The 12,190-nt window shown below is 39.0% G+C and overlaps 1 protein-coding gene across 2 annotated transcripts in view; it reads right to left on the bottom strand.

The window, feature by feature from the left end:
* Window positions 1–949: 949 nt before the first annotated feature.
* Window positions 950–12,190, bottom strand: part of TTC28 (tetratricopeptide repeat domain 28) — a 636,155-nt gene continuing 624,914 nt past the window's right edge. The window contains exons 18-22 of one of the 2 annotated variants that reach the window (XM_040350766.1): window positions 11,101–11,177; window positions 9,333–9,356; window positions 7,105–7,231; window positions 6,710–6,817; window positions 950–5,239 (exon numbers count right to left, since the gene is read on the bottom strand). In XM_040350766.1, the coding sequence (XP_040206700.1) occupies window positions 3,657–5,239; window positions 6,710–6,817; window positions 7,105–7,231; window positions 9,333–9,356; window positions 11,101–11,177 (1,919 nt within the window). In that variant the 3' untranslated portion in view covers window positions 950–3,656. The remainder of the gene's footprint in view (window positions 5,240–6,709; window positions 6,818–7,104; window positions 7,232–9,332; window positions 9,357–11,100; window positions 11,178–12,190) is intronic. The other variant, XM_040350776.1, reaches the window with a different exon arrangement.

The raw sequence follows: 12,190 nt of genomic DNA, 5'->3' as shown, positions 1-12,190 counted from the left end.
CCACCAGCATGCAGCTTGGTTATAGATAGTGATAACATGAAAGCTTAAAGGGGTTGTAAAGGTTCATCTTTTATTTTCTAAATAGGTTCCTTTAAGCTAGTGCATTGTTGGTTCACTTACTTTTTCCTTACATTTCCCTTCTAAATGTTTTCTTTCTTTGTTTGAATTTCTCACTTCCTGTTTCTCCTCAGTAAGCTTTCCACTATCATCCGAGCGGTGGAAAGTCATTTAGAACAGCTTACTGAGCACCTTACTGAGGAGGAACAGGAAGTGAGAAATTCAGACAAAGAAAACGAAGAAAAAAAACATTTACAAGGGAAATTGACCTTAATGCATTCTATACAATAAGGGGAAAAAACACCTCGCTGTCACGGGCCCCCCCCCCCCAGTCCACCCAGAGTCCTTTCACCTGCTCTGCACGTCCCCCTGGTGTCCTCTTCTCCACTGAGTGTCGGCGTTGATTGGATAGATTGATAGCAGTGCAGCCATTGGCTCCTGCTGCTGACAATCAAATCCAATGAAGCGGCCGCCGGGGGGTGGGAGTCTATGGACGCAGAGTGTATGAGAAGGGAGCGCACCCACAAGATAACCCCCTCGGGAGAGAGCTTCCCAGAGGGGGTTAGCTATTGCAAGGAGGAGCTGAGACAGCCACTGAGGGACCCCAGAACAGCAGGATCAGGGCCACTCTGTGCAAAACGAACTGCACAGTGGAGGTAAGTATGACATGTTTGTTATTTAAAAAATAAATAAAATAAACCTTTACAACCTCTTTAAGAGCTGAAGATGGTGCTTGATAACTCTTCAGGTAGATTATACAACCCACTTAAATAATAAATACACTCTGTAAATGATATCTTGTGTCATGACAATTAACATTTATGCCTTGGGAAAAGGGCACTTACACAATGATCACCTTATCATTAAAATCTCAAAATCATTTCAAGTCCAATTATGGATGAATTACATGTGATTTTATTCTTACAAATGTGTAGCCTGTTGGTAAATCATCTTACTTGAAACAAAGTGCAACAAGTGGTTATGTGGCCCCTTAGCAAGAGACTAAAATTGTTCCTTAGGCCTATTTCTTAATACCTGGATTTACTTTACTGTCCAATAAGATACAGATATTAATGTTTACTTCATTGTGCCAGAAAACTTCTCTGATTATCATACCTGCAATTAGCAATCTATGGTGGATTACAGAAGCAAGCGTTATATTCATCTCGACATCACTCAGAATTTGTCTTTATTGTCAGATGTTATTTTTTATAGAACATTCATCAACTGTGTTTTGACACATGTATAAATAAAACAGAAGAGAATGCCTTGGTTTTCAAGCCCTGATTCGTACAAAATATATCCTATTTATTCTTAGAATGGGTCTAAAAGTTAATTACAGATTTGGGGTAAATTATGCTAAGATGTCTTCATCGCTAAATATGTTTGAACAAATGATTCTGCATACAAGAAGTTTGACAGTATAAAAACAAATTCTGTAACTGTGTAATCGAAAACTACATTTTTCTTTTGAATAAAATAAATGTAGAAAGAAAAACAGCGACAAAAACCTGGCTTAATCAGAAGAACCTGGTGATACATAGGGATTCATAGTAATTATCAATGTTTCAGAGGACAAATTCATTACTTCTGCTTAAAACAAACAGGACTTTCCTGCCCGAATGGAGATTAGAATGAACTGCCTGAACACATTTCTCCAGGGATGACTAAGAGAAAGTGGCTAGCTGATCTCATTCTAAGGACCACTTATTCTGGGTTCTGCCCATGATGTAGTATGGAATATATTGAGAAATGGTCAACATAATCAGTACTCTTAAGTTGTATGACTCTCTCTCAAATGCCCAGGGCCACTAAGAAGGGTTCTTGGGGGTACTTACAAAGTACAACTCCCTATTTGTGGTGCCATGGTGGAAATGCAGCCACTGCCTATCTGTGAACTACCAGGTACACTATACGCATATCCACATGTACTGTATGTCCACTCAAGCAGCAAATAAGATTCCTTGCTCAGGAGTGGCTTTTACTCAGAGTGTAAAAAGCATGTGGATAATACAAGTTTTTTTTTTTAATAAAGGCAAAGAATAATATGCAATTTAAAAGTTACCCACAACAACTGATCACAATTTATCATCCCTGACCTAAACCAAAATATAATTTGTTTTTATGGGTTCTACACTTTGCATATTACCTTTGTCATTCTGTACACAGCCTTTGTAAGCACACATAAGGTTATGTAAACCCAAAATCGATTTTTCTGTTTGGCATCAAGTCTCACCGTAATCAGTTTCCCTAAACCGCTGTCTCTCAATTAGCAGCAGGGTTGTCAGCTTGTCATGTGTGCTCTTCAGTTGGATGTTGGGCTGTCTATCAGGTGTATCAGATAAGTAGCCCAATGAAACTAAAGGAGCACTGTTGCTAATTGCAAGTCAGTGGCTTACTGCTGTCAGCCTGCTATAGTGCTGTTACTGTCAGGGTCTCCAGGAAAGAAACTTTGGAACAGATATAACCACTTTGCACACATATTACAATTTGCATTTCTGGTTAGAATATTACTTAAAATCCAAAAACATATGTTTTCTGAAAGCAGAGACCCTATACAGTAGAATTGAAAGTCAGTAGCTGCAATTTTTATTATCGCACAATATTTGTGCAACTGTTTATAAAATCTATAGTTTCAGTAAAAACTACACATTTTAATGCACACAAACACACTATAATCTCCCTTGTTATGTACAAAATAAAAGATAAGGTTGAGTTGAAAACTGTGTGCACTGATGAAACAACATTGAGACTGTGCTTGATTTGCTGTTCACCTGGATTTGCAGTCGAAATTTTAAAAGTGCTTCCAGGTCCACACTCTGCAGAGGACACTTGAGAATGGCTGTTTTTTGATGTCCTACAGCCTGCTATCCTAACAGTGTCTGTTGGGGTCTCAGGCTCCTGGGAAGAACAGGAGAGCCTGGGAACCACAGAGGGGCAGCACATTGTTTATCCTGTAAAAGTGATCAGGCAGCTGTATAGCCAGCCAGATCACTTTTACTTAGAAGCCAGGAACCAGATGAAGAGAAAACAAGTTCACAGCGACAGCACTACAAGGCAGGATGTAGGACAAATGTCAGAAATCCTTAGGTGTTTAAAAACAAAAATTGATTAAGAAAATTGTAAACAGTGAAGCATGATGCCAAACATATTGAACAGAGGCTTAGGGTTGGTGTACACTTTAAGATCAGATCACATAAGAGCTTTTCCTACCTAAGAAAATAAATATCATTCACTTTGTAATGCGTGCAATGTCTAATGTGAAGTATATGCCCAAGAAACCACAATACCTAAAGTAAAAAAAGTGTTGATCTGCTGTTCTAGAAAACCATTACTAAAAAATACAAATACTAGTATTTTTTTAATTTATTCTGATTACCTAAGTGGACCATGTTTCTACTGAATGCATATTTTTATATACAAGTACATTAGAATGTAATTTTTGGTAAACCTTAGAAAAATCCTCACCCTATGATTTAATAACAACCATTATAACCTCTGCTTCACATGTAATATTTTAGTCTGTCACTTATGAAGGCAATTGGACATAAACAATATACAAATGGCAAAACAGGCTTAAAAGTTGTATAAAAGACAGTTCAACATTTTGAAGAAGGAAAAAATCTCCCTGGTGAAAGGAACTTGTACCCATTTCCAGAGGACAGTTTTAGGCTGCGTAGAGAAGCAGGCATGTTAATAGATGGGGTGGATTGAGTTATATTTGCTACATTAATATTTTCTGTGTGTTTGTGGCCATTTGGTGGATTTGGCTGTGCAGCATCAACCTGCTTTTTCCGAGCAGATAGTTCTTTAAGTTCAAGATTATCTACAGCCGCTTCTTTCTTGTTATGTCGTGGAGAGAGGTTTAACAAGCTAAGAACGTCTTTCTTTGAAGTCATTGTTCCGGGAGTTCCACGCAGTATTTTGATTGGACCTGATGTTTGCTGAGGGCCACTTGTCCAAAACATCTTCAGATTGTGAATAGCCTTCACCTTCTCATCAATTGCAGCAAGTTTTAATTTATCCAGATCTGGGGCATCAGCGGGACTTGATCGGGCAGAACCAGCAGAGGAGTATGAAAGCGCTGGAGATGATGTACTTCCTGCAGGAGATTGATGACCTGAGCTTGGGGATATATTTCGAGGAGATCTTGAAATATGGGAACTGTATGGAGAGCTAGGATATTTCAACTTAAAGTAGGGAGAATCTGAACTTGGGGAAGGCTGGTTACTGTGGGGACTAGCTGCGTCTTTTAGAGAAGTTTCAGAGTTTGCTGGGCTATTATACCCTGAGCTCACTTTCTGAAGAGAGGAACTTCTAGTTGGAGGCTTTGGTTTCACATTAACTGGAGACGGCATCCCTTTCTGGACAGGTCTACTAAAAGCGCTTGTTTCTGAAGACCTGAACAAAGAACTGCCATTAGGTGTTGTAGCACCATCAGGTGAATGACTTGTTTTGTTCAAACTTCCACTTCTTTGAAGACGTTCAACAGCAATCAGGTGGCTTTGAGTCTCTTCTAAAATCTTTTGAGCCAGCTCTTCAGGATTGAGTTTAGGATTGTTCTCTTCTTGAGATTTAACTGTACTGTCTGTTTCTGTACTCGACTGATCTGATTCCCCAGTATCAGAGCTTGCAAGTTTTCCAACTTTTTGGAATGGTGAGTTTGGACTTGGAATCAGCGATAGTTTTACAGGTGAGTTAGGTGTGCTTATACTGCCCTTTGAGTTTACAGAAACTTGTATTGTTTCCTGAATGGTGCCTTGTCTAAGGTTTGGATCAAGGCTTTCTGTGTATGACAAAAGAGGTTCATTGCTTATTATGGAAAATCCCTCATACTCTTCCTGTTCTTCTTTGCCTAATGACATCTGGGTTTGTGGGGAAGACTGGCCTCTAGCTGAGGTCCTGAGAGAATGAAGATTTTTTGGTCTGTCATGGTCATGACGTAGTTTGTGTTCTCCTTCAGGTAAGCAATCTGGTTTAGAGACAAAACTCATTGATGAAGCAATGGAACTAAGACTGTAGACTGAGATAGCATCTGAAGCCATGCCATCTGGACAGATTGGAGAGAATGGATGACCAGGATACCCTGGTGGCATTGGGTTAGACACAGATTGTGAAGATGCCAGTGATTCAAGTGAAGAAGAACTGTCAAGACTAAGGCGTTTCGGAAGCTCAGTAGAATCTAAAAAAAAAAAAAAAAAAAAAAATGATTTGTCAATATTTTTAAATGAAAACAATGTGCATACGTAACCATACTTAAAACAGCAACACACGTTCTCAAAAAAAGTATAGTATGCATAAAGCCTAAGCAAATATCAATAAAGCTATTGAAAAACATCCTAAATATCTACACTAGGGGGCTATACAGCAGCAGTATGGCCTAAAAGTTTTAAAGAAGAAAACATTAGAACAGATTTATAAAGCAAAGTATTGTGCTTTGTAACTGAATGTTCCACTTCGCTTGCCTCAGAACTCTCAAGCAAGCAAATCCCATTCATTCTAATAAAACAAGAAAAAAATTCTGGGAAGACAAGAAGGAAACCTGCCACATGACTTTGGTATCTATTATTATTATACAGGATTTATATAGCGCCAACAGTTTGCGCAGCGCCTTACAATGCAGGAAGACACTGCACCAACAGTACAATTCAAAACAAGAGAGTTAGAGAAGCCCTGCTCCTGATAGCTTACGATCTAAAAGGGATGGGCTGGTGAAACAAAAGGTAGGGAATGTGAGGGATGAACTGATGAGGGGAGTAGAATATTTGGTTGTTAGCTGGAGGCAGGAGAGGCCACCCTGATGAGATGAGTTTTCAGAGATCGCCTAAAAGTGGACATAGTAGGAGATACTCGGACAGATTGGGGGTAGTGCATTTCAGAGGATGGGAGAGACTCTGGAGAAGTCCTGGAGATGAGAATAAGAGGAGGAGACAAGGGAGCTAGAGACCAGAAGGTCTTGGGAGGAGCGGAAAGGATGGTTTGGGTGATATTTGGAGATGAGATTTGTGATGTAGCTCGGGGCAAAATTGTGAATGGCTTTGTATGTTATTATTATTTTTTTTCTATTTAATTCATTAGGCAATGGGAAGCCAGTGGAGGGATTGGCAGAGAGGAGTGGCGGACACTGAACGGTTAGTAAGGTGGATGAGTCTGGCAGTGGCATTCATGATAAACTGAAGAGGGGATAGCCTGCAGAGAGGTAGGCCAGTTAGGAGGGAGTTATATAGTCAAGGCGAGGCATAACAAGGGAGTGAATAAGTTGCTTAGAGGTCTTGACGTTTCGGAGGAGAAGTCTGGATGATTTGGGCAGTGATTGGATTTGGGGCTGAGTCTAGGATTACATGTAATATTCTTTACAGTAACATGCTGAGAACACTCCACAAGACACTACAGGTTCCACACCGTATTCTGAATTTTCTGAAATGCATTGTAGGATGCAGATCAGAGTGTGCAGTGTTTTGGTATTTGATCTCTGTTATAAATCATATCTTTAGTGTTCTATGTGGTGCAGGAAAGATCAATGTCCATGGATCAGCACTGGAATACTGCTGAAACTGTGGGGAGATCTAGGGCATGGAAAGGCTGAGCATTCACAAGTTTTGGTCATCTAGTTAATGTTTAAATCACAAAAAATTGCATATTAAAATATTACCAAAAAGAGCTAGGAGGGATTGCAGAGCAAATTGCATTGTTCTTTTGTTGGCTTGTTTGCCAGTTTTCAGAATTACTTCTTCTTGGCCCACCTCACACAAATCGAAACCTGAAAGAAGGACAAAATATGATTTCAATTATTAAGGTTATTTTGAAAAGTAGAAATATACTTTAAATCTTTAGCTGATTCCTATCCATTGATAGAACATGTCTTTCTTTTATCTCAATTAGCTAATATGTGTTCTAACAGAGCAAAAAACTACAAAGAAAATCTATATAAATGCCCAATGTCTTAATTTCTACACAACTGTGAGGAATTTTACTCCTGGTGAAGGGTATATGTTGGGTTTTCAAATAAAATACATTCTTGTGATAAAAAGAAAACATATAACATACCTAGTGCTGCTAAAAACTCATGACATCCAGGTAATCTCCAAAGCTGAACACTGATGCACACCTGGATTGGGACTGTGGAAAAGTCATGATCTTTGTCGGTCTGCAACTGAACCAGGACCTGATGCAGCTGAAGAAAAAAAAGAAAAGAACAAAACATTGATCATACTGTGATCATGGGCACCTCATAGAATAAAGGAAGCCAAAGGGGAAGAAGCATGAAGGCTGCCATCACTGACCTCTTCTGAAAATATTAGTTCCCTGACTCATGCTGATGCAATGGCTTAAGTATATTCTAAGTCACTGGCTAATAACATGTATGTAGGTTAGGAGTACTGACATTACACTGACTTTCCAAACCTGTGTACTACTTCCAAGCACAGTCCAACAGTCAAATAATTGAATTGTCCCATGTTATCATCATAAACCTAAATGCTTGGTTACAAGATCTTCAACAGGCTTCTAGGAAATAGTAAGCATTCCTCTCTGTTTTATACCCCCAGACCAAACAAGCATGAATGATGAAAGTTCAGCTTTAACACTAATCCCCAAGCAAACATCTAAATCAGGGGTCTCAAAACTTTCCAAACAAAGGGTCAGTTTACTGGCCTTTAGACCTTGGGGGGCCGGAATGTGGCCTGTGGGAGTAGAAAATGGTATCAGTAAAAAGAATAATGCCCCATTAATGATGTCAGTGAGAAGAATAAAGTCCATCTTTGGTGTCAGTGGAGGAATAGTGCCTCATCATTGATGTCAGTGGAGGAATCATTTCTCATCATTGGTGTCAGTGGGAGAAATTGTTTCCCAAGGGCAAGATAAAGGCATGCAAAGGGCCACATCCGGCCCCTGGGCCACAGTTTGGAGGGCACTGATCTACTGTAAATGAACAGTGGAAATACATGTACCTACTAATAGGATATGCAATTCTCTTTTTTTTTTAAGTAAATATAGACTAATACAGACAGAAGCAATTATACATTTATCTAAGGAAAAACTCCAGGTTTGGTACACAACGTGTAAACATAAGATAATCATACAAAGTATGAACCATGGCTGCCTGGATGCCTTTGTTGTATGGTTTTCCTCAGATCAGATAGATCTACTAAGATTTTTTTTAGGTAAATGAAACATTGATGGTGATCCTCCTGGTTAGTTCATCTTTATTTAGTCTACATAGAGCTAGGGAGGCTAGAACCCATTGGGGAGGTTTACTCTCTTTAATTGTCCTCATCACCAGTGTCACCATGAATGAAAGCGATTGTAAATTCAATTTGAGATGCCACAAAAGAGAAATTTTCCAATGGGACACTTGTTGCTGTGACAATTAACGGAGAATTTTTCTCTCATTAAAAATATGTCCTCTAATTTCCAGTTTGGTCTACAGGAAATAAAGTCCTTCAGGGAAATCTACCTAATGTGACACAGCTGGTTGAAAGTGGTTTCAACCCCCCACCTACCCTAAAACAAGTTGGACTTTAGGTATACTTTAAAAGTTTCAGAGATTCCTATATTTGTTCTACAATTTTTTCAGACATTCCCACAAACTGTTCTGCAAAAGCAAAGTTTGGCTCAACCTGGCAATGAGAAATGTGAATGAAATGTATATTGTACAGTTCATGGTATTCTGACAAACTGTACAAGTATACAACCCCAATTCCAAAAATGTTGGGACGCTGTGCGAAATCTACATGTAACAGAACTGTTGAGTAGTTGGAATCCTTAATCAAGCAAAAATTGGACAGCGTTCCTCCCCCAAAACTCCAGCAACTGGCCTCCTCAGTTCCCAGACATTTACAGAGTGTTGTTAAAAGAAGAAGGGATGCTACAGCATGGTACATATGGCCCTGTCTCAACTTTTTTGAAACATGTTGCGCCATCAATTTCAAAATTACCTTACATTTTTTTTTTAATGGTACATTTTCTCAGTTTAAACACGTGGTATGTTTTCTATTATGAATAAAATATGGGTTTATGAGATTTTCAAATTGTTGCATTCTGTTTTTATGTAGATTTTACACAGTGTACCAACGTTTTTGGAATAGTGGTTGTACACTGCCTGTCAGCGAGAATTGCTAAGATCTGCTATTAAGCTCCAAATAGTTGTCTTGTTCTGTTTTGTTACGTTGTACCACTAGAATGCCAGTATTTGCATTTGTTGTACTGTTCATAGAGAAAAAAATGGGACTATACTGACTGTCTAACTAGTGAATCTAAATTTGTCATGTACTTACCACTCCAACCATATTTTTAACAGCCTTCAGAAGCCAGCAGATTACAAGCAGAAAAATAAAATTAAGCACAGGGAAAAGAAAAGAGAAAATAAGCCTTAAATGCAAGCAAAGGTTACAGTGCAACATGTTCATTCATTTGTGTTCATGCTGAGAAAGATTAGCTATAAATGGTCATGCATCCACCTGGAAGATCACTGAAAGCTGACAAACTTAATGTCACAGAAGCGGCCATTCTTTCTGTCCTGCCCCTTCCCCAGTACCAAGTGTCACCATACGAGCCTGAAGTTTTACCTAACCAACAAAGCGTCAGCATGCAAACATTCAGTATACCACAGCAAGGAGAAACTAGACAAGAGAATGAAAGCAGTTATTCTGATTGAGTGCTAAAACTTCCTACAGCTTCTAATTGTGGGTTAAATGTGTCTAGGGACTTATGGGCAACCACTTTAAAATAAAATAGGTCTCCCACAATTTAACTCCTCTTAGGTACATATGGCAATCCCACTTGTAACATAATAATTAAAGGTCTCTAGATACCCTAAAATTGTGTTAATTGGCTTAGTAAGGAAGTACATAGAGCACATATGAGGTGCAAACTTCAGTGACACCTAGGGTCACTGGGTTAGAAAGTGCTTTCCTGTAGGTGACTATTGTTACTGAATTGTACACATAACCTGAGGAGGCCCTTGGCCTGGAGGCCAAACCCAGCCAACTGTCCCTTTCATGGTAGGTACAAATTTCTTTGCAGTTCCCAAAATTACTTTACATAACATCCCAGAGCTGCAGTCAGTGCTGGAATGTTACAATGGATCCACGGCCTCTGCAGCTAATTCCATAAATGCTTGTGTGTGAGTCTTCAGTTAATAAATATGTATTAACATGTGCAATGGGTAACTGCACTATTGCGCTACTTTTTAAACAAGCCACATCAGCGGGTGATATAAGAAAATATATATATGGCTTAGTTGTGGTTGAAAAGCTTTGGAAAGGCAAAAGGAAGAAACACAGACAATGGTTTAATGCTGCCCACTTATGCTGTACCTGCTCAGTGCAGCTCTTTAGACTACAACACAGATAGCATGCAAATAAATCAAGCAGCTCAAATTGTAAATCTAGACTCCACAATTTTAGACAGCACACCAATCATGAATGAGATCTGCCTTTACTTTAGGACTGTGCTTGCTATGATATACACAGATCAGCTTAAATGCAATGTGATGGACAGCTGTAGACACATGATGCAGAATTATAGATTATTCATAAAGCAATACTACTGATCACTCAGCTCACAACCATGCCCACAATTTCCCATGCACTAATGGTGTTGGCTTCAAGGGTGTTAGCAAGAGTTACAGTGGATTAATAAGTCTTAATTATACTGAAATATAGATGTAAGGAAATATAACATGGAAAGAGCCTGGTGTAATAAAAGACCATTTTTGCCCATAGCAACCCATGTAATCGTGGTGGGCGTCCCTTCTCCTTTTTCTACAATGTTTCGGCATACGACCTCATGCCAATGATAGCATGCAAAGTGCAGTAACACTTAAAAAATCATGGAGCATCTAAAAGGTCAGAAAACGTTCTGTTTTTTTTTTTTCTAAGTTACTGTACTTGCATTAATAAGTAAGCCTGTTAGTTTGGGAAAAGCACACATTATTCTCCAGTGTTTCCTAATGTATGTGGTGTACTAAGAGATTAATGGGTTCTATTTGTGAGGAACATACAAATTTAATTTAAATAAGATGCCAAAGCAAATCCAACTTACCCGATTAATCAGCTGTTCTCCAGTTTCGGAAGCTGTGATGAGTTTACAAAGAGCCTGAAGTGCTGCATGAGGCAAACCTAAAATGTAATGACAAGTAAATCACCTTAATGTTTGAATTCTGCAAGCTTTCCAAAAGTCATTTTTTTCGATGGAGACACCCTTTTTACAGGTGCAGCATAGGTAAATGATGCTTTGTTTGCTAAGGGTTAAAGCTTAATTCCAAGTGGATGAAAAATACAAAAGGGAATGCAACTCCATATTCATTAATAAATCATAACTGGCTGATTTACATCTATGTGCTGCTGCAACGCATGCAAGCTGCAATGCATGACAATGTACCATAGTGGCTCGTGGCAAACAATGTGTGACATGTCCATAGATTGGCATGTTTTGGTGTATGGGCAACACTTTGATTTAAAAATATTTATATATTTATTTATTCTGTAAGTGGTGTAATCTATCAGGTTGTGTTGTGTGGTAGAGCTGTGTAAATCTCAGGCGTGGATGGAGAGAGATACAAATCGTTTGGCAGATATAACAGCTTGCATATACAGTGGAACCTTGGATTATGTGCATAATCCGTTCCAGGAGAATGCTTGTAATCCAAAGCACTTGCATATCAAAGCAAGTTTCCCCATAGAAGTCAATAGAAACAAAGATAATTTGTTCCGCATTGACTTCTATTGCATGCAATACCGTATGTGGCCAGAGGTGTGGGGGCGCCGGAGAGACTTGGAAATACTCGGAGACAGCTCGGCTAAACACTTAGGAACAGAGTATTTCCAAGTGTTTCCGAGTTTTTCCAAACAGCTCCGAACTGTTCCAAGTGTCACCGCCGCCCCTGCACTTCTGGCCAAATGCGGTACTGCACACCGCAGAGGCTTGTATCCTGCTCATTTTGCGAGACAACCGAGTCAGGATTTAAAAAAGTTGCTAGTCTTTCAAAATGCTCGACATTTGATACTATCAAAGTCCAAATATAGCCACTTTTTCCTTTTATCCACATATATATTTTTTTACTACTTGGGCCAGTTTCCTTTGATGATAAAAAAAAAAGATTGAGAGATATCAATTAAAATTTCTCTTTCGT

The sequence above is a fragment of the Rana temporaria genome, chromosome 1, assembly GCF_905171775.1.
Source record: "Rana temporaria chromosome 1, aRanTem1.1, whole genome shotgun sequence".
Lineage (NCBI taxonomy): Eukaryota > Metazoa > Chordata > Amphibia > Anura > Ranidae > Rana > Rana temporaria.
This window is presented reverse-complemented; position numbering and strand designations above follow the sequence as displayed.